General features: G+C 51.1%; 1 protein-coding gene across 4 annotated transcripts in view; it reads right to left on the bottom strand.

Annotated features, from left to right (window-relative positions):
• The window catches only part of KCNN3 (potassium calcium-activated channel subfamily N member 3), a 155,391-nt gene extending 144,626 nt beyond the window's left edge, over nt 1-10,765 (bottom strand). For all 4 annotated transcript variants that reach the window (XM_037498372.2, XM_054691350.1, XM_054691351.1 and 1 more), the window contains exon 1: nt 9,466-10,765. In XM_037498372.2, coding sequence (XP_037354269.1) covers nt 9,466-10,413 — 948 coding nt within the window. In that variant the 5' untranslated portion in view covers nt 10,414-10,765. The remainder of the gene's footprint in view (nt 1-9,465) is intronic.
• Between the last annotated feature and the right edge of the window lie 11,609 nt (nt 10,766-22,374).

Genomic DNA, 22,374 nt, shown 5'->3' with positions numbered 1-22,374 from the left:
ACAACCGAGGCAAAGCCTGTCACACACCAGCATGGACCACAAGGCCCCAGGCCCAGGTCTACACTGCCCAGAATCCTTCACCAACACCCTCAGAAAAGGAAGTAGATTTCCACTTTCCAGACACAGAGGTCACTGTCCAAGGCCACACAGCTAAACAGTCACAGACAGAATTTGAACCCAAGTCTGTGGTGAAAGCCTGAACAATATTAGGAAGAGTCAGTAGAGAGCAACATATTTAGTAAGGAGATCCCTGACTTGAATCTTTAAAGGCACAGACCTTTGCACTCCTGGAGCCTAGGAGAGGGCCTGCCACAGGCCTGAGCACATGTCCCGTGGGACCAAATCCCCAGCTCTTGGATTCCAGCTGCACCCTGGTCTTACAGGACTTGGTGGCCTTGGAGCAGTCATATGACTTCTCTGGGTCTGGAGGCCCACGTGAGGGCCCTGCCCACCCAGGCTGGCTCACTTGAACACCAGAGCGCCTGGCCATGCAGGGAGACGTGGTTGATACCAAGCCAGAGGAGGCCCTGCCTGGGTCATCCCACTAATTCCATCTGAGTTGCTGTAAAGGCAACAGCCTGAGCCAGAGCAACACACTCACCCTAGACCAGTAGCTCGGGCCTCCCCACATGTGGGGCTCTGTGGAGACTGGTGATCAAGTCATCATCTACCCCGTGGAAGTCAGAAAAGACAGGAAGGAAATGGCTCAGCCCCAATTTGTTAAAAATCAGAAATCTTCTTAAAATGGAGAAAAGACTGCAAAAATGCCTGCTAGTGGTACTTTGAGAGGATGCGGGCAGGTGGCAACTCAGGCCAAGGCACTAGGACGGCCCAGCATTTATTGGCAGCTGGGAAGGGCAGTCAGTCAGCCGCTGCTTACTCAACGATTATCATGTTTAACTCTCCCCAGGCTGGGAATGCAGCTGTCTCCTTTCACAAATGGGGAAACTGAGCCTCAGAAAATTGGAGTCACTGGCTTCTGGTCACCCAGCAGCGAGGAGTGAATTAACCCCTGGGAGCATCTTCCTGCCTCTCTGCGGCCTCCTTCAGGCAGCCAGCCCATCTCCTGTGGCCTTCTCCCTGCCTCCCAGGTGGCCCTGGTGAAGTCACCCACTTTCCTGGGCTTCTTCACCTATAACTCAAGCTGAACACCCAACAACAGTGCTTGTAGATGCCAGCTGGCAGGCTGGTGCCCGCCAGCACTAAGGGAAAGGCACCAGTTCGTTCAGCCCCCGTGGGAGCATCCTTTAAGACAGATTTCTCGTTCATTTGACACTGAGCACCATGCCTGTCCTTTAAGAAAAATACCCAACAAGCTGATACAAAAATAACAGATGCCAATTTGCATATTATACCATACATCATTTGCATGTTGTTCATTTAGTGTCATCCAGGTGCTGCTCAGAATACCACTCTGGTTACCTCGAGACCAGGACACATAAGGAGAGTATGGCCTCCACGCAGGACAAGCCCTGGTCCCTGGCACGTCCCTAGCATTGCTTTTCTTCCCTCTTCCTGTCCCAAGACGGCCTCTCCCTTGCCCCATGCTCGCACACTCTTTCTGCCTGGTCATCATGTATCCCCCGACCTTCCTCCGGGCCTCTCAGCCTCTGGCCTGGCTCCATGGATTTATTTTTGTTCTCTCTCCACCTGTCCTATTTGCATGTCCACACCCAATTAGCTGTGCCCAGATGACAAATCGCTGACTCTGAGTGTAGACTAACTGGGCCCATGAGGTAAGATGGCTCCAGAAGCCTAGGTCAGGCCACCACTGTGGACCTGCCTTCCAGAGAACACCCTGCTTCCCTCTCACTTGCACAGATTCACCCGCGGGGGCCCATCCAGACATAGGATGGGCAGCTAGTCACCAAGCTAGGGCCACTTGATTTTATCAGAAAGGGTACACCTCCCACCTGGGCCCCCTCTTCCAGAGCCCCTTGCAACCATTCCCTGTATGCACAGGTGCCATGCCACTTGTGCCCCCCCAACCCCTGCTCCTCCAGTGGCCATGGGTAAACAGGAGCATCTTCTAAGTCCTGATCTCACAAAAGCAACGGCTAGCAGAGGTCAAGGCATGGGGCACCCGGCTCCCATGCTGGCTGCTCAATTAAGATCACCTCTGAGAAAAGAGGAGCATCAAGTCCCCAGGGCCTGAGGGGAGAGAACTCTGAGCCCTGGCAATTGCAGACATTGTCTAAATGTCAAATGACTCCTAGGCCCTCGCACCGACCATGAACGTGCTGTTCCCTGCTTGGAGCTTCCTAGGATGAGCCCCAAGACCAGCAACTCACCCAGGCTTCTCGACCTGCCCCATGTATACCCTGTGCAGAAACTCCAGACTACCCTGCTCCATTCCCTACCACTTCCCCTCTGCCCTGTCTCCCAACCTTCTCACAGTCAGAATGGCCCCCTCCCTCTGACAAGATGACCCACCCATCTTGTCTAATCCTCAGGAGCCACCCCACCTCCTACAGGAAGCCTCCCAATATCCCACAGCACCACCAAAAACCACAGTCCAACCCGGATAGATGCTGCCTGGGTGCAGACCTGACACCCCTAAGAACAAGTTTAAGGACCATAGCTTGATGTTTTGGTGGCGGAAAATGATAAACACACATTCAGTGAAGTCAAAAGTCTTGGGAGCAGGAAAGAAGTTTGGCATTCGAGTCCCACCGTGGTGTTTAAGTTAGAGAGACAGACCAGAGAAGTGAAGGGAGTTGACTAAGCCACACAGCAAGTCAGAAGCCCCTGCTAAGATGGCTTCAAGGCAGAGACTTTCTTTAATACTAATGGCTACTGATGACACTAAAAAAACGTGGCATCACAGTAGGAAACTGGGATTCAAAGAGGAAGAGGAAATTTCTAGCATGAAGGATGGAGAAGCCCTTGGAGTTTCCCTCACTTAAATCCCCAGCAGAAGTTTGTGATTGATTTGAAACAGGGAGATAAGTAGTCCACCTGAATTCTCATTTTAGAACCATCTTTCCTGAGACGGACGCTGGGAACAAGCCACTCAACCCCTCTGTGACTCAGCTTTCTCTTCTGGGAAATACTGATTTGTCCTGGGGAGCACAACAGGACTGATTATAATGACTCCCAGGGTCCTGCAGGGGATCCCGGAGCAAGCATGGAAACACCTTGTGAGATGTAAGATGCTAAGCCCTGGTAGATGGCCCCCAAAAAGTTGCCCTGCAGCCCAGTGCCAGACCAGATGAGAAGGGGACCAAGGGGAGAAAAAGGGAGGGGCAGGGAGGCCAGAGAGCTGTGTGTGGAAGTGTCCCAACAGGTGTAGGGCCGCTGGCTCTCAGCAGAGTGGAGTCATGCGGTGGGGCGATAGTACGAGCACCAGTAACCCAGGCCTTCGTAGCTCTCTACCCTGTCTGTAACCCCCTGGCCTCTCTCAGCTGCGCCAGCATCTCCCGGAAAGCAGTATTCATTGTCCTGCAGGTGGGGAGCACACAGGACTGAGCATGGAACTGTCCACAGCCCAGACCAGCTGCCCCTAGGACACTGCCTTCTTTTGGTACCAGTACCTTCTCTCCACCTTCCATCAAGCCCCTTCCTGCCATTCTCTTGGTGAAGTTCCTCCCACCCCAACATTTTGCATTATGGTCTCAGGCCCATAAACCTTGATTTGTCTCTTAGAAGAATGATGAGCAGTTTACCCAGCAGCAGCAGCAGCAGCAGCAGCAGCAGCAGCAGCAGGCAAGGAAGGGCATAAACTTGAGAGTCAAATAGGCCTGGTTCTTATTCCAGCGCCACCCCCTATAGCACTGTCAGCTTGGCAGGTGACTTCATTACCAAGAGGGCCATGACCGCCACCTACTTCCAGGACTCTGGAGTGTGGAGAGGTCTGGCACTGAGCAAACAGTGCCTGCCTTCCCCTCTCCTGTCACCCAGCAGCATTCACAGGCTGCACGCAGCGCCAGCCCAGAGATGAAGCAGTGCATCCCTGCCCCCCCACCCCTCCTCCCTCCTTTCTCTCCATCCCAGCTGATCTCCTGGGGGTGGCATGACAAGGTGGGGGGAGGGGGCACCAAACCCATTAGCCTCCTCCGGACTTTCCTCCCCAGAAAAAAAAAGGCACTAGAATTTTCCTCCCCACGGCTCCAGAGAACAGCACCATCTTAAAATTCCCCCACCCTCGTTATTTAAAGGGGAATAGGTGGCTTTCTCCTTTCTCTCTCTCCCTTTGGGGTTTTGAAAGAAAGAAGAAAAACAGCTAGGTGCTGGCCTGCCTGCCACTGAGCTGAGTAAAGCGGTATTTCATCAATACGAGCCGCCCCCTCACACCCCTTCTCTCTCACTCTCTCATACACACTCATTTTCTCCCCCAAATGTGCTTTACAAATAACTGCAACCAAACCAAGCTCTCTGCTCTGATCTCACATTTCCTTCCAGGCCTCGGCTTCGTTATAGAGGTTACTCAGATTTCTTTTGAGTTTGCTTCTTTTCACCTTATATATTTTTTAAAGCAGATCTTTTGACCATGGCCTCACTATTCCCCTTCCTGAAAGTCCACTAAGGGAACTGCAAGGCCATGCAACAGCTTACTAATTAGCCTTGTGGTGGATAAAGACCCCAGAGATGGCGGGTGACACTGCCTGCAAAGAAGGGAAGTCTGGATGTATCGTGAAGTCCCCCCCCCATCCCCCCAGGCAGTTAAAAATAGTGTGGTGACAAGTAGAGGAGACGCACACATAAAAGTCAGCTCCCCACCCCCATCCCCCCGCCCTGCGGGTTACAAATGTTTGACTCATTTGCAGACTGTCCACATAGGGCACAAATAAAGTCACCACCCCCTGGTGACTCCCTAGATGGAAGACGGGACATCCTTTTCAGGTTCCCAGAACTGTCCTTGCCCTCCTGGGACCAAGCCATTCGGTGTGACCCGTGAAGATAAAACACGCGCTCAGCGGCCCTCGGGACTGACTCTCAGGCTCCTGCCTGTAACCCATCCCTTATAAAATGCCCTGCTTTCTGCACCCTGTCTTGCAAGTCATCCCAAAGGAGGACCCATGGAAAGAGGCCTGTCCTGTGCCTGCTTTCCCAGGATGCCCGAAACCACAGATATAAGAGCCCTTAAGTAATCTTCTCCCAAACAGCTGGATGCCCACCCCTGACACCAATGACAGCCACAACCCTGGTGCGCCTCTGCCCTTCTGCAGACAAGACCTCGTGACCAAGGACCACAGAGGGCCAGGGGGTTGGGACCTGTAATCCTATGAAATCATCCATCTAGAGGCTGGGGGTGGACTCACCAACCTCTGAGGTCAGCAGACACAAAGGGTTGGCCCTAAGGGACCCCATTTTCTTTGAAGAGCGTCAGGGGATTATTTCCATAAGCACCATCATATCAACCCCTCTGCCCACGGCCTGGGGGACCCAGCACAAGGTCAGACTGGGGTAGCGGGGCCTGCAAGAGACAGGACATTGGCGGGGTGGGCAGGAACAGGTCACGGGAAGGCAAAAGGTCAGTACTGCTTAGGAGACAAAACGAATGGATTGTGAGGCTGGGGGTGAAGGAGTGGTTTTAGGTTGTGCCAACGTGGAGGAAAGGGAGAGCTGCCTTTTACCCTAGCAGCTCCTGTCCTCCCCTGTGATGTCCCCACATGAAGATGCCTGAGGTCCCTAAGTAACAAGGCTCTCCAGCGACTGGCCCGCTGGACAGAGGCACAGCTCAGCCACCAGCAGGATGGCTGGAAAGGGAAGCCCACTGCCTGTGGAGGAGAGGAGGCCAGGCCTTGCCCATCCTCAACTCTCTCTCAGCCCAGTGGACAGAGCACAGAAGACAGTTTAAGGCATCAGAGTGTGTGCCTCAAACCACCACCCCCCCCCCCAAAATAAAGAATCCCAAGGAGAGTCTCCTAACCCTCCTTGCCTTAATTCTGACCAGCACTAACATGGTAGAAACAACATGACTAAGATTTCTCAACAGGCTCTCTAGGCCTGGCCCTGCCATAGTGTCCAGGCGCTCAGAGAGTAGCCACCTATTTTAAAAAGCTCTAGACTCATTCAGCTCAGGGGCAGCCCAGCATCCCTGACTGAGAAGCCAGTCAGAGCCTTCGCCACAGTTCTCTCCATTTGGCCTCAGGGCCCTGGGTGTTTCTGAACAGCTCTCCTGTTATCTGAGCCCCACCTCAGCCTATGTGAGGGTGGGAGCAATCTCTTACCTCCTCACACTAGTTTCACACTAGTTCCCTAACACTAGTTAATTCTGAGTAGCTGAGGACATGCCATGTACCAGGCCCTAGTGGGGAAATCCGCACCCAGCAGAAAGGCCACAGCCCCCTGGAAAAAAGCAGAGACCCTCCAAGAGCAGCAGCTCAATCACTTGGGGGCTGTGGGGGCCTGTGAGTGAGAACGTCCACCATCAGTGCAGAATTATCCAATCCGACCAGGGCGCCTGGGGTGCCCCCATCCATCCTCCTGCCTCCAACTCATCAGCAATGCTAACCAGAAAGTTCTCCAGCAAAAGAGACTCGCCCACCCTCCCCCAGTCTCCACTGACTATCTCTGAGTTCTCCCAGTTGGTGAGTTTTCATTCTAACCCAAACCCTCTTGTCACGGAGTTATTTTCTCCATGAGACTGGGGAACAGATGCTCCTCTACCCTCCAGCAGACCCGTGGTAAGAGGTGGTGTCTCATCAGAAGACCAGCCCCTTCTCAGAACTTCTTCCCTCCAGACACAGCTTCTCACTCACTCTCACTCAACAAGGCTTAGTTCCCAACCTGCTAAGATCCCAACTAACTCTGGAGCCAGAGTTAGAGAACCGGGAAAGGTAGCTCTTTCCTCGCCTCATCATTAATAACCGCAACAGCAGTCCCGGGCGGGCAGGCACAGCACAGTGTGTCCTCCGCTTGTCTCATTAGTACATTCTCCCCACTTCACTGGGGAAGCAGGCTCCCAGAAGCTACATGGATTCTCCAAAATCACAGAACTGGAAGTGGCAGGCTGGGACTCAAACTTCAATTTTATTCTTTCAAATGATGCTATTTGCCTCTAGGACAGGAGAGGGCTAGTTGCTTACTTCCTCCTGTGATCAAGGGGCCTGACGTAAGAGACACCCACAAAACACTGGCTCCATAATGACTCAGGGCACAGATGGAGTGATGGGGGGTGAGTGAGCAGGTGAGCAGGTGAGCGCGGGACCTGCCCCTCACACCCACAGCAATCACAAGGTGCACAGGAAGCAGCTATCAGCAGTTGAGGCAAGCAGGACCTTCCTCGTCGCTGCTCCCTCCCTGATGCCATCAGCTGGTGGGTCAGTGATTTAGAAATGGAGGAAGCCCATCCCTTGGACCACCCCACCCTTCCTTCACCCAGAGTCGGCTTTCTGGGACGGGGAAGCTCCTTTGCCTGAGTACACCATCAAGGTGTACCATCAAGCCACTCATCAAGGTGGCTCCAGGTCCAGGCAGCGAAGAGGCCCCTTCCCTGCCCAGAAGCAACCTCCCTGCAGCAGCAAGTCAAATGTGTCCAGACGGAGCCCACACTGAGCAGTCTATGGGAAGAGCTGTTCCCTTAAGAGGTCACTGAAAAAGGAAATGCTGGTCTCGCCCCTTCCCCACACCCAAAACCCTTGATGCTTCATCAGCTCCTCCTCCACCCCACGAGGGTGACTGGAAGGAGCCAGGGCTATGCCCAGGGCAGCTGCCAGCCCTGCTGAAGCTGGCAGCCTCCTCTTCCAAAGTGCCCAGCAGGAGAGGCGGTTCTGAGAAGGCAGCAGCAGCAGAAGGACTCACAGACTCAGGCTCATTACCGGGAATGACTAAGTGAGCTGCAATTCCAGGGGAAACCCCACTCACTTCTGCTCACCAAGGGGTTCAAATCCTCGAGCTAAGTAGACAAATGAAGTCGGCTTCCAGGAGCTACCCTGGGATGGGGCAGCCCCTCTGAGTAGCTGGGTCCCCGGGGGGGCTTTCTGCCTGGAAGTCCAGCTTCTGCCTACTTGGGTCCTCTGACAGGTCTGCCCCACCCATTGCTTGAGCCTCGGAGCCTCTGTCAGAGCAAGGCTGGGATGGGGAAACCCGATCAGCACCTCGTAGGTTTTGCGGCTGGATTTCAACATGGAATGTGACAGTCTCGCAGCAGCTGTGCCCTGCCTGAAACAAGCTCTATTTGAAACCTCCAACAGCTGAACCCCTCCAAGCTACCCGCCAGCCAGCCCAGCCACCCCCAGCCCAAAATGACAAATAAGTAGAGAAATCCAAGCAACAAGCGAGCACGTGCACGCACACACACACCAACATATTGGAGGAGGAGAGTGTAGTGGGAAAAATCTACTTGTCCAACGATTCCCAGCCCTCCAAAGCCTTCCAGCCGGCAGCCAGCAGGAAGACTCCCAGCAAGCAGCACACTGACAGGAACCCACCTTCCTCAAAGCCCACTCTTTCAGAGGACTCGGTTTCCAAACCCCTTGTGGGAAGAAAACCCCCTCCTCGTCTTGGGGTTGGACTGAGAGGCTGGAACTGTGGGGCCAGCTCCCCCACTAGCCGCGCCTGCGTCTCCTTCCCGGGGCGCACTCACACACTCGAACACACACTCATCCTTATTTATCCCGAGAAGGAGTTGGGGTGGGAGGGGAGAGCCTGGGCTGAGTCGCTGCGCTGGGGCACGGGCGCTCGCTCAGGACTGCCTGGGAAACCCTGTCATCCCATTCAGCGGGGCTCCCCCCAGCCCCCGCCGGTGCCCAGGCTGGCCCATCTGCTCTGCCGGGTAACACCTGTAGCCATTTTTATCAGGGGATGTTGACGAGGCAGCAGCAGGTTTATTCCGAGTCCTCTTTCCTGAGGGAAAGGACCGCCGATTTCCTCTGCCTGTATTTTTACCCCATGTCCCCAGGAGGCTCAGGTCACGGCTGCTTTCGGATTTTGCCCTAAGTCTTTCAGGGAAGAGGAGGGAAAAGAAACTTGGGGAGAGAGGGAGAAGGCAGATAGAATGGGGACTTGGGAAATAGCTAGGAATCCCCACCCCCCACCCAGACATTTATTTCTTTTTTATCCTCAGGAAAATGGAATGGAGCAGGGAGGGAGGAGCGGAGGGGAAGTCGCAAGGACTGGCAAGCACATCAAGGCGGAGTGTAATTAATTGGTGCGTTAAGCTGCTGGGTTATGCTTTAGTACAAGTGAGCCAGGAGGAAAAATGATTTCTCAGAAGGGATTCTTTAATCCTCCCTAACACAGAGTCTGCAAATTAGACACAGTGTATGGGGATGTCCCCCCATCTCCCCAAGAAGAGGAGGAATGAATTCTGCTGGGATTTGAAGAGATACCCTGGGAAGTTAGACTTCAATACAATTGAGCAAAAGCCTCTCCCCACCACCACCTCTCCTCTCGCTCTGTCCCTCTCCCCAGGCTCAATCTCTCTCCCCATTCTCTCTCTCTCTCTCTCTCTCCCCCCACCCCCCCACCTACCTACATATTCCTTTTGTTCAAGGTATAAAGAGAAACCGCAGCCCCTACCTTTGAGTACAAACCCCAAGAGAGCTCGGTCTCTATCACCATAACAACAATTCCAAACATCCCAAAAATCAGAGCATAGTCACTCAGTCGCTTTCTCTTTTCAAACAGGGCCCTCCTGTGTCCCAGCTTATAGCCAATGTTTTGGTTTTTCCGCTTGTTGGCTTTGGGGAAGGTGGTGCTGCTGGCGGTGGTGCCGGCGTGCTGGTGGTTGTGGGTAGCATTGGGGTGATGGAGCAGGGTCTGGTGGGCATGGTTGTCCTCCCGGGAGGAAATAATGATCTCGGGGGGATTGCTGGGGCTGAAGAGCTGGAGGGGTTGGCCCTCGGGTTCAGCCTCAATGAGGTTCCTCCGGGAGGCGCTGAGGCGGCTGAGGGGCTTCATGACCCCACCGCTGTACTTGCAGGAGCTCATGGCGATCTCTGTGAAAGGGTTGCTGTCCCGCCGGTGCACCAGGGGGCTGGCCTGCCGGTGCCGGCCGCCTCCACCAGGCCCACTTGTGGCTGTGGAACTTGGAGAGTGGCCAAGCAAGTGGTCATTGAGATTGAGCTGGCTGCCTTGCCTGGAGGAAGGGTGGAGAATGGTGGTGGAGTTGGACGAAGGGGGGGCCCTGAAAGCAGTGGGAGAGGAGTGCAGCAGGCCGGGATGGACAGGCTGGCTCTGGAGTTGAGCGAGCTGAGACAGGGGATGCGGTGGCTGCTGCTGCTGAAGCTGCGGAGGCTGAGGCTGCAACGGGGGTCCTGGGGGTTGCTGGGGGGCTGCTGGTGGCGCTGGCGGTGGTGGTGGTTGCTGCTGTTGCTGCTGCTGCTGCTGAAGCTGTTGTTGCTGCTGCTGTTGCTGCTGCTGCTGTTGTTGCTGCTGCTGCTCATCTCCAGAGGATGGACAGGGACACTTGGGGTCTTCATCCAGGTCCCCCACCCCCGAGTCATGGAAGTGCCCAGAAGTGTCCATCTTGGGGCCTGGCTGGATTCCCTGCAGCACAACCCCCCACCCCAAAGCCACCCTTGCTCCAAAGATGTCCTCAAAGAAAGTCAGGCATCCAAGCTCCCCCACCAGAGTGTCTTGGCTCCAGTCCTCTCTCTGGCTTGCTTCGGTTCTCTGGGGCCGCCTGGAGTCCAGACGCTGCCACTCAAGAATGCATTGTACCGGGCAGGGAGGAAGGCAGGAGGGGAGCTTGGAGAAAGAGAAGGGGGAGAAAGAACTCTGTCTCAGGAGATGGTCCTCTAGGAGCGTGTGAGGCCAGGCTCAGCTTCACTCCTCGCTGGCTCAATAGCTTTGCTCTCCTCCTCCTGCCACTGTTATATTGTAAGCCAAGCCCACTTATTAGCAGCTGGTCTCATTGGCTTGGCTTAACTCTCCAACCACCTCCTGGCCCCGCCCCCTCGTAGGCTCCGCCCCGGAGGAGGGGCCTGAGGGCCTCAGTTCCCAGCCCCGGCGGCGGCGGGCAGCGCGGCGAGGATTGGGATCTGTAGTTTCCGCTCCCCACCCCGAGCTGGGCGGCTGCCCTCTGTCCCTCCGACAGGTATGGCAGAACCCCGTGAGGCCAAGGCGATAAGGGATGCACCCTCGCAGAGCGCGGGCAGCAGGGGCAGAGGGCCTCCTGAGGAGGGGCGGGGGACCCCCTGGCGGGGGTGGGGCGGGGATGGGGCAGGAAGCCGGAAGACAAACCGTTATTAATAGTCAGGGTGTACGATAGATGCCTTCACACATATTTTCCAGTTACAGCCTCCAAGCCCAAGGAGGTGGGTTTTTACCGGCTAATGCTCCAAGAGATTGAGTAACAACTTCAAGGTCACAGAAGCAGTGACCAGGATCCAGTGATGCCAGGTGCAGAAGCGCACCTACCACTGACAGAACGCCTGCAATATGTGTGCAGGCGCCTCTCTGTTATTTCTAACCCTCACATCAACCCTAAGAAAATGATGTCATCATTCTCCTTTTACAGAGGCAAACTGTAAAAAAAAAAAGAAAAAAAAAGTCACTGAAGCTTAGATAAGTAACTTGCTAGATACTACCCCGCTTGTAATTAAGGGTGCTGGGATTTGAACCCAGGTCCATCTGACCCCACAGTCCCCACGCTGTCTCCCAGGATGTTCTTCCATTGTGCTCGTTGCAAAGTGGTTGCTCCAGGGCAAAGAAAGAAGCTGTGAAGGAGGAACTGTCTGCCGCAAAGCAGGGTGTGTGAAGTGGACCCTGGTTTCAGCCCTTCCCTGACAGCTGATGGGGGAGTCATCAGAGGGTCTGACAGGAACAATGGAGAACCCCTGGGGTTGCTCCCTAACTGATCTGTCCCATGGGACTCAGAATCAGAGCTAGGGACAGCTGCTGGCTTCCCAGGTTCAAAACCATGATCATCAAGTATTTATTAAGCTCCCACTGTGTGCAAAGGGAGTTCCAAAGAGATGGAACTAGAGTTGAATTAATTTCCATTTCTAACTGCAGCAGCCTTAGGGATCAGTGAGGAAGAGACATTAAGGGATTCCCCAGGAACTCCTAGGATTTTAAGAGGGAGACATCGTCCTGTCTTACTCCTGCTTCCCCATGCTCTGTTGCCTCTGTCCAACCCCTTTCCTACACACACACACACACACACAAGTTCATGTGTACACACACTGGCCCACATATGCACATACTCATACTACACAGAGTTTCTAAAGCAAAAGTCCTGAATGGAGAGGGGCAGGTGGCCAGATCAGGGAGGAGCAGATTCCCATTAAACGAACGCGGAGTACCCTGTGTACCAGTCCTCACCTCTTTACTCCACTATCAGCACTGATGATTAAGAGCTAAATATTACTTGTAATATAAATCCATAATCTCAGAAGCCTGAATAATTCTAATTATTACTACACAATAATCTTGATTATTGTTATTATTATCAATGGCATGGTCATTTCCCCCTCCAAATCCACCACTGCACATCATAATGCTAGGACTCTGACACAAATCAGGGAATTCATTTATTTCCCATGGCTGGGTAGACTCTCCATTGCTTACCCCCAAACTCACCTCCTCCAGCTTGCCCTGCCTTCCCTCCCTTTCCCTTCTGCCTTCTTGGTTTCACTCCCTCCATCTCCAGGCAGGCCACCTATTTGGCTGAAGGCTATAGATCATATATTTAGACCTTATGCTTTCCTAACAATCTATCATTACTATGTCCATAGCAGCAGAGATGTGGTGTTTGTATTGGTTTCAGGGCCAGACACAGCATCAAATTTCAGGGTCAGGCTCAGGCTCCAGGTCTAGGCATTTCTTTGTCCACTTCACTTGCTGCTGCCTCTGTGGAGCTTTCTGCGCCTGCTCCTGCCTCCTGTTTTACTGGAAGTACAGCCTTGAGTCTGTCCTTGAGTCTATCTCATCTCCAGGGATGGAGCTGAGAAACAGCCCGGGTGGTGAGGGAGGAGAGCCTGAACTGTGCCTGAACCAACGATCTCTTGGAGATCCATCTGAAACTGAGCTGAGTTTGAAAGCTGATGCCAGCAACAACATATGAATGGGAGGAGGGCATGTCGGGTTGGAGCTAGGGCTCTAGGGTTGCACCACCGGGACTGGAGGCCCTCACTGCCTGCAGGGAGCCTCAGTAGCTGAGGTGGGGGAGCCACCTTCTGATCCCCAGCTTCCCCACTCTATAAAACAAGAGTATAATTCCCCTATCTTACAGGGTTTGGAGGAAGATCCCATGCAAGCTAAAGGAGGGCTCCCCACCCACCCCACACAGCCGCCCTGAAGCCCTCTGTGGCATGCTGTAGCTGGCTGATAAAAGCCAACTGTGCACATCTCATCTAACTCCACATTCAGCGAGGGCACATTGATAGCTTGGAATCAGTTACAGTGGGAGCATTTACACCACAGGAATCAGCAAACACTGCAAATGACTCTTGGGCTGACTTTTCCTGGCAAGCCAGTTGTTAAACATTTACTGCCATTAAACTTTTGCCTCCTACCCCATATCTTCTGTACAAAATGTGTACCCCACTCTCCTCTAAAGCACTCTCTAGGCACCCCCCTCCTTCCCTCTCACCACACAATCCTTGCCACTTGCTTGGTATGTGACTTTGGGCCAATTGATTAATCTCTCAGGGATCCAACCTCCTTAATTCCAAGGAGGCAGATAACACAGAGCAGGTCATACACTTTGTCACCGTGAAGTGTTCATCCATGGGGCCCGAACATGTCAGATTCCCATTCTGCTCTTGGGCCGCTTCCTACCATGACTGCAGGTCCAAATACTCACTGCTGGGGAGCCCCCACATTTCCCCTGGTCCCCATCTCCACCTGTGTCTATAGCAACCCATTAGCTGGAGTCATCATCCATTTTATAGATGAGAAACTATAGATGAGAAAATTGGGCAGATTTCAAAACATAGCCGTAGTCACTAGTAAGTAGGGATGGCTGGAGTAAAGTCTATGTGGGTCCAACTCAAAGCCCCAGCACTTTTTATGTGTCCTGGAAACAGAAATCAATATGATTCAGTCTCGTGTTTATTCAACTTTGCCTGTGATTCATAGTCCAGCACTTAGGAGCTTATGGTCTCACTGGCGAGCCAGGCCACACTCGCACGGGGCCTTAAGAAATAGGCCAGTAGGACTCAGAGAGACTGAACAGAGGTGGGGGCACTTGAGCCCCACATGAAGGATGGGCAGTAACTCTTCCTACTGCCCCCAAATGAAAGTTGACAAATTTGGCCTCTTTGGTGTGGAAAGATGCGAGGAAGAGGGGTGTGGTAGAGTTTCTTAGTTCAGCAAGTACAGGGAAAATGAAGAAGGATGTTTTCAGCAAACCCCAGGAGGAAAAGGTAGCCTGCTCTCAGTCAGCCTCTGTCCTCCCTTCCAACCTCATTCCTCACTGCCTCCTGCTGCAAGCGCAAGTAACACCAGTTGCTCATAGTTCCTCCCATAAGCCATGCTATTTCACATCTCTCTGCCTTTGCTCATGCTGTTCCTTCTGCCTGGTTTGCTTTTCTCCTATATCATTATCTAACATATTTTGTTTTGCCCTTCAAGACATGCCTCCCAGGCCTTCTTTCTGGAAAGAATTCCCTGGGCTCCCAAGTCCATTTTCAGGGGACTTTCTTCTGTACTTTCTCTCCCCTGTGCTCGCCTCTATCCTGTCTTCCTCAAGCAGTATAACTATTATCTATGTGTGTACCCTTTTCCCCTAACTGTGACTTCCTTGAGGGCAGGAACGGTGCCTTCTCCATCACTGTTTCTATAGCTTTTGCACAGAGCCTGGCATGCAGTAGATGCTTAATAAAGATTAATTGAATCAAACTGAAAACCTGCAAAAAATCACTTGGCGGCAAATAAGAGGAAGTCATGATAAATGCCACAACAGATAATAACCACAAATTCCCCATCAGTAAAATGAGTGCGATAGAAGGATGATTTCTAAGATCACTCAGCTTTAAAAATTCCATAATCCATGGTCTGTGGAACTTGTTACCCTCGGTAGAACCTACTGAAAATAGCTTTAAGATAAGTAACGATTTGTGGTTTATATGGTTGTTTTTCCCACTAGACAGTGAAATCCTTGAGCACAGAGAAAGGGTCTAATTTTTTTCTGTATGCCCGACACTGAACAGGATGCCTGGTCATAAATACGCTCATTAAGGGTTTATTGGGTGGATGGATGGATGGATGGATGGATGGATGAATGGGCAGATGGGCTGATGAGTGAATGGATGGAGTTTAGATACACTGATTGGTCGTAGCAGGTTTTTTGGAAAATGCAGTGATATTTAAAGGATATCCTCAGCCTTCCAGGGATAGAGAGCTGAACATTTCATTAGCCTATCCAGATTCAGTCAGCATTGTGTTCTTATTACTGTTGTTGTTACTGGATCAATTATTGTTCTAATAATAAAAACAATCCCAGGGTTTGCATAGCACTTTATCATTTTCTAACTACCTTCACATTAAAACTACATTTACAGCTCCTGACAGCCTTGGACGGTAGGCTGGAAAGGTTCTATCGTTCCACCCTGTATACACTCACCACCGTAAACTAAAGTTTAGAAAAATTTTAAGTGACTTGCTCAAGGTCACCAGTTAGCCTTGGATTTAAACCTGGAGCAGTCTACCAGACTCGACTTCTTTCTCATTCATGCTGCCTGTGATGCTGTTCCACCCCTCACTCCATGTCCATTCCTGCTAAAATTTAAGTGCACAATTTCTGCCTCCACCCAGCGTCTTCCTACACCTCCTCTTCTCTGTTTCTACCCCCAGCTTGACATCTCCTTCTTCTGAATTCCCTTAGCACTTTATTTGTATCTCTCTGGGGACACTTTTCACCTTGTATTGGAGTTGTCTGTGTTCATGTCTTTTCTCCCTTGCTTTTAATTTACACCATAAGCTCCTTGGCGACAAAACACACACACACACACACACACACACATAATGTTGCATCTCACCCCACGCGCAAATTGTACATTGAGTCAGTAAGTGAGTGAGTTTTGGCATGAGTTGGGGGCACTTTGACTCTGGACATGCTGCCCCTTACCTGTGCCCCTTACCTGTGCCCCCACCACGTGGAGTGGTAGTCACTAAGTGTCTGCGCTTCCTTTGCCTGACTCCTTGAATGTCCAGACACCAGGGTGAGGGAATCTCACAACTGAAACCCACTTGCCCTTCCCCAAGACTCAACAGAGTGAGGCAGGAATACACACATCCCACCCATCTCCAGGCTACCCACCAACACCCAACCTCACACCGACTCCTCCGGTAACCTGCTTTGCTGAGAAAAACTGAAACTCTTGTGCCTTATCTGGACCTCTGTTATAAAGTGGACTCCCAGCTGGACACCCACACCCAGTGCACTCACCGAAGGTCTGCTCTGTGCACATGTGACTCCGACAAGCTGGGGGATGGGTGAGATCCATATCCCCATTCTACAGATGGGGATTCTGAGTTCAGTTCCAGAGACAGTGCCCAGCTTGCTCTTCTCAGAGGAAGCAAAAGGCCAAGCCACAACCCCAGTAGTTCTGTCCACTTGCAGGTCTCCTCCCCACTCACTGCCTACCAGGTCAAGAACCGCCCCCTGCCCTGCTCCTGCTCCAGCTCCAGGTTCTCCATAAAACCCCCTGACAAAAGGTGTGGGAGAAGGTTTCACAAGCCCCCGGAGACCTATCTGGAAGCAGAACTATGATCCTGTTCCTGAAACTCCCACCAGCTGGGCTGGTCCTGGGCATGCGATAATCAGAGTGGAGTAGCCAGGCTGGCTGCCCAGAGCATCCTACCCATCTGGGTTAGCGCTGCCATTCTCCCACCGGTGAGCACACGAGCAAGTGTGAACAGGCCCGTGAAACTGGGCCTATTCGTGCCTCCCTCCACAGCTGCCTTGTGAAAATTGACATACATTTTTTAATGCTTCTCCTGGCCCCTTCTCCATGGCTTGGGTGAGAGAACTTGCTGTCCTGGCCAGATGAGTCAGATGTGGGGAATGGGTGCCCACACTCCATTACCATGAGGCCCTGCCAGAAAGTGGAGCTGCTGGACGTGCACGTTTTGTAAACTGTAAAGTGCGACCCATGTAGACTGGCAAGGGCAAGAAATGGGTGACCCTGGTGGCTAAGGAGGGCCCAGGTAGATTCCTGCTTGGCCAAGGCTGAACATCAGCTTCCTCCCTGGAGTCTGGGTAGGTCCCAAGACCTGTGTGCTCAGGGCTGAGTCATGGAAAATCACCTGCGTGTCCTGGGTCCGTGGATGCATCCACTCCCAGCCCTGCACTTCAGTATGATGACCCCCCCTTCACTCACCCTCCCCCAAGAGATTCAGCTTCACAAGGGTGAGGCTTTTATCTATTTTGCTCACCACTGAATCCCAGTGCCTAAAACAGTATGTGGCACTGAGCAGGCCCCCAATTATGATTTACTGAATAAATCAACTTCCTGGCCCCCATTCTAAAAGACGCAGACAAAAAAAATTACCTCTAACAGTTTTTCAAACCCAGAATAGGCACCTGAACTTCCCAAGGGAGCCCCAGAACCAGGGTAGCCACAGGCCTGTGGCACACAGGGAGGTACCACATGGTCCTGCGTAGCTTACCTCCTACTTAGGGTGGCCAATGACAGGCATACCCCCAGGGCCAGGCTGATGACTAGGCCCGAGCCCTCTGAGCCAGTAATCAAACCAGCCCTTTCCCCAATTCCAAATGACCAGTGATGATGGCCACTCAAACAGATATCCTGGCAGCTCCACCAGCTGGGGCTCTGAGGTTGAGGCCCCAGCTGGCTGATGCTCCCCAGGGTTCACCCACCTGGGGCTCAGCAACCTGTGGCGGGTTTGTGAGGAGTGTGGTGACCTCTACTGGTGGCACATGCACATAGCTTTGCACGCCAGGCACCTTGGGAGGTGCAGACGGAGATCCCAAACAGAACCTGTGCCCTGACCTTAACTTGCTGGCTACCGGGGAGGCCCAGGGACTGGACTCAGTGCCAGTATTCACCTTTGTGAAATGCTGCAAAGGTAACTACTATTTGACAAACTCCTAGCGCTCTTCCACCACTGGGAAGTAATGAGCCCGCTTTCTGTCCTAAGTGAGGCCGTATAAAGCCTTCGGGAGAGAGCTCTAGAAGGGGCCACAGAGATAGCTCAAGGTCTTTCCTTAATAACACAAGAAGAAGCCCTCCAGAGCTGGAAGGTGACCTACCTAGCCTTGCTCATACTTAGTGACAAAGCTGGGACCCAAATCAGAGTCCCCTTGTTGTGTCCTCCACAAGGGAAGACCCGGCTGGTGGACGGCCAACAGCATAGCTCACTCCGTCCTCTCCTGCTATCTCTCCACTCCCAGCTGTGTCTGTACTCCAAGTTGCTGCTGTTAAATGAGAAAAAAAACCTCCTTTCTCCACGCCATACTCAAGGGGCAGAGTCAGAAGCCAAGGCCTTCAGGGCCCGGCACTTTGATATGAATAATGCAAACAGGCAGGCAGCTCACTCGCCTTCCTCCCTTCCTGTGCCGCCTTCTCCCCGCAAAGGTGAGAGCTGAGGGTTGCTATGGACACTGCTCTCAGGCTCTCCCTCCTCGGGAACAAGCCCTAGCTGCCCTCCCTGCTGTAGTCCCAGTCTAATTGCCAAGCCGGGAAGGCAGCAGGAGCGCCTCACAGGAGGTGCTGGGCAGCGGGGGACCCAGAGGATTAGATGGGCGAAGGGAAAGGAGAGTGACAAGATGGAAATCACCCAAAACTGGAAGCAACAAGCTCGACCTATGTAGGTAGATCGACAAAACTAATGTCAATTTAGCCAGAATTAGAAAAGCAATAGTCTGTTAACAGGCGCCTCATCAAATTGGACACTTAATCACTGTGGCCAGTGCCTTTCAGGCGGGATGCTGAGGCGGGGAGGGCCGAGGCGCGCCAGCAGTGAGCTCAGGCAGAGTCTGCAGAAGAGACCGTGTCAGCCCTTTGGTGCTTGCCTAGGAGCATCCAAGAGTCCAGGAGCCTTTCTGAGCTGGACTCCTGCCCACTCTGCCGCTGGTATGCAGAGGCACCCCAACTGCCACAGCTGCCCTTAGTTGCCCTCACCAGGCTACCAGGTCATTGCCACCACCCACTTCCCACCATGAGAACAGAGTTTGCTCCCCGTGAATCTTCTGCCACCTCTAAGCCTGCAGCCTCTGTGAGCGTCCCTACCCAGAGACTGCAACACCATCACCGCCATCCGGGCCCCACTGGTGGTTTTCCACCATGACACCACACCACCTCCCCTTTGTCCGCGTCCCACAGCTGCCCAGCTGCACATCAGATGAGGTCACTAGACCACACGACCCACCCAGCCCCAGACTCAGGTCCCCTGGGTGGGACAGTTCACTGTGAAGTGTCCTTTCTCCGTTTTCAACCAGTGGCCACATGCTCTGGGCCGGGCACAGTCAGCTTCACCTCCCGAATCCCCAGAGGCTGCCACAAACCCTTAAGAGGGCCTGTGGGGGAGCGTGCTGGGCCTCACACAGGCGTGCTGGCCAGGGGGCTGTGTGGCTGTGCTGCCTCACCATAAGCTTTGTTCTGCCCTGACACCAGCACAATACCCCGCCCACAGGCAGCAGTCCTGGAGAAGTGAGTGAACGGACCACCAGGTCCATCTCCATTCCGAGAGACCCTTGCCATACGTAGCTAGAGATAACCATAGACACGCGCGCGCACACACACAGAGAGTGAAGAGACTGAGAGAGAGATGGAGGGAGGCATCACCACTCTTTCTCTCTCTTGTTTTTAAATTGCTGCCATTAAATAAAGTGAAGCCAGACTGATCCTTATCCAGACCCTATAATGCAAACTCCAGAACTTATGTGGAAAAGAGGGCCACAGAGTCACCCCAGGAAGTGGGTGCAGGGCAGTCAGCTCACTCACAGTGACTCTAACACCGACTTTTGTTGTTTTTTTATTTTATTTTTATTAATATATTTTTTACATCATTGTTTATTTTTTCTTTAAATTCTTCAAATTCTTTTTAATTTTTTAATTTTTTTATTTTATACAGTTTTTACATTATTTTTCATTTTTGCACAATGTATGCATTTTCATCTTGGTTATAGTCCCCATACAATTCCCACCCCCTTGTTTTGACCCTAATCCCTCCTCCCCACCACCCCCCCCGTAGTGTGTCTCTGGTTTATAGTTGCTTGTTTTGTTTTGTTTTGTTTTTAATTTTTTTTTCCCCATTCTGACCCCAATCCCTCCCCTCCCACCCCCGCCCCCCTAAAAGTGTCTCTGGTTCGTAGTTTTTTGTTGATTTTGATTTTCACTTTCTTATAGTTATTCGTTTTCCTGGTCCCTTATTTAAGTTTTCTAGATTCCTGCTATGAGTGAGACCATCCGGTATTTTTCTTTTTCTTTTTGGCTTATTTCGCTGAGCATGATCCCTTCCAGTGCCATCCATGTTGCTGCAAATTGCATGTGTTTATCTTTTTTGAATGCTGAGTAATATTCCATGGTGTGTATGTACCACATCTTCTTGATCCAGTCATCTATTTGTGGGCATTTGGGTTGTTTCCAAAGCTTAGCTATTGTAAACAGTGCTGCTATAAACATAGGGGTGCAGGTGTTCTTTGGAATTGATGTTTCTGTGTCCTTTGGGTAAATACCTAGGAGTGGAATTGCTGGATCATATGGAAGCTCTATGTTTAGTAGGTCCAGAAATCTCCACACAGCTCTCCATAGTGGTTGGACCAGTTTGCACTCCCACCAACAGTGCAGAAGAGTTCCTTTTTCTCCACACCCTCGCCAACATTTGTTGTTGCTAGTTTTTTTAATATGTGCCATTCTCACTGGTGTAAGATGGTATCTCATGGTAGTTTTGATTTGCATTTCCCTGATGACAAGTGATGTTGAACATTTTTTCATATGCCTGTTGGCCATTTGCATTTCCTCTTCAGAGAAGTTTCTTTTTAGCTCTTCTGCCCATTTTTTGACTGGATTCTTTTCTTTGTTGTTGTTGAGTCTCATCAGCTCTTTGCAGATTTTTGTGATCAGTCCTTTATCATTAGTGTTGGGTGCAAAAATGTTCTCCCAGTTGGTGGGGTTTCTCTTTGTTTTTGTTATTGTCTCTTTTGCTGTGCAGAAGCTCTTTAATTTGATGTAGTCCCAGCTGTTTATCTTTGCCTTCACTATCACTGCTTTGGGTGATGTGTCTGTAAAGATGTCTTTGATGTGCAAATCACGTAGTGTTTCGCCTATATTTCCTTCTATGTATTTTATGGTTTCAGGTCTTATGTTTAGTTCTTTAATCCATTTTGAGTTGATTTTTGTATATGGTGTGAGGTAGTGGTCAAGCTTCATTCTTTTGCATGTAGTGACCCAGTTTTCCCAGCACCATTTATTGAACAAACTTTCTTTGCTCCAATGCATAGTCTTTGCTCCTTTGTCAAAGATTAGTTGACCATAAATCTGTGGGTTTATTTCTGGATTTTCTATTCGATTCCATTGGTCTGTATGTCTGTTCTTGTTCCAATACCATGCAGTTTTGATGATTATGGCTTTGTAGTAGAGTTTGAAGTCTGGGAGTGTGATGCCTCCATTCCCTTCTTTTTTTTTCAGGAGAGCTTTGGCTATTCGGGGTTTTTTGTGATTCCATATGAATTTCATCAATAATTGTTCTATTTCTTTGAAGAATGACATTGAAATTTTGATTGGAATAGCATTGAATCTGTATATTGCTTTTGGAAGGATGGCCATTTTAATAATGTTTATTCTTCCAATCCATGAGCAGGGGATGTCTTTCCATTTCTTTGTGTCTTCTTCTATTTCTTTTAACAGTGTTTTATAGTTTTCTTTGTATAGGTCCTTTACCTCTTTTGTTAGATTTATTCCCAAATATTTGATTTTTTTTGTTTCAATAAAAAAAGGGATGGTTTTTTTGATTTCTTCTTCTTCAGATTTATTGTTTGTGTATAGGAAGGCTACTGACTTTTGCGTGTTGATTTTGTATCCTGCCACTTTACTGAACTGATTGATGAGTTGAATTAGTTTTTCTGTGGACTTTTTGGGGTTCTCTATGTATATTATCATATCATCTGCAAATAGTGATAGTTTGACTTCTTCTTTTCCTATTTGGATTCCTTGGATGTCTTTCTCTTGTCTTATTGCTCTGGCTAGGACTTCCAGTATTATATTGAAAAGCAGTGGTGAGAGTGGACATCCTTGTCTTGTTCCAGATCTTAATGGAATTGCTTTCAGCTTTTCACCATTGAGAATGATACTGGCTGTTGGCTTGTCATAGATGGCCTTTATGATGTTGAGGTATGTTCCTTGTATCCCAAGAATTTCAAGGGCTTTTATCATGAATGGGTGTTGTACTTTGTCAAAAGCTTTCTCAGCATCTATTGATATTATCCTATGGTTTTTATATTTCTTTTTGTTGATGTGTTGGATAACGTTGATTGATTTTCGGATGTTAAACCATCCTTGTGTCCCTGGAATGAAT

This window comes from Talpa occidentalis, unplaced genomic scaffold (assembly GCF_014898055.3).
Source record: "Talpa occidentalis isolate TD23 unplaced genomic scaffold, MPIMG_talOcc4v2.1 talOcc4.9, whole genome shotgun sequence".
NCBI lineage: Eukaryota > Metazoa > Chordata > Mammalia > Eulipotyphla > Talpidae > Talpa > Talpa occidentalis.
Note: the sequence above shows the minus strand (reverse complement) of the source record. Positions and strands in the feature narration are given on the sequence as shown.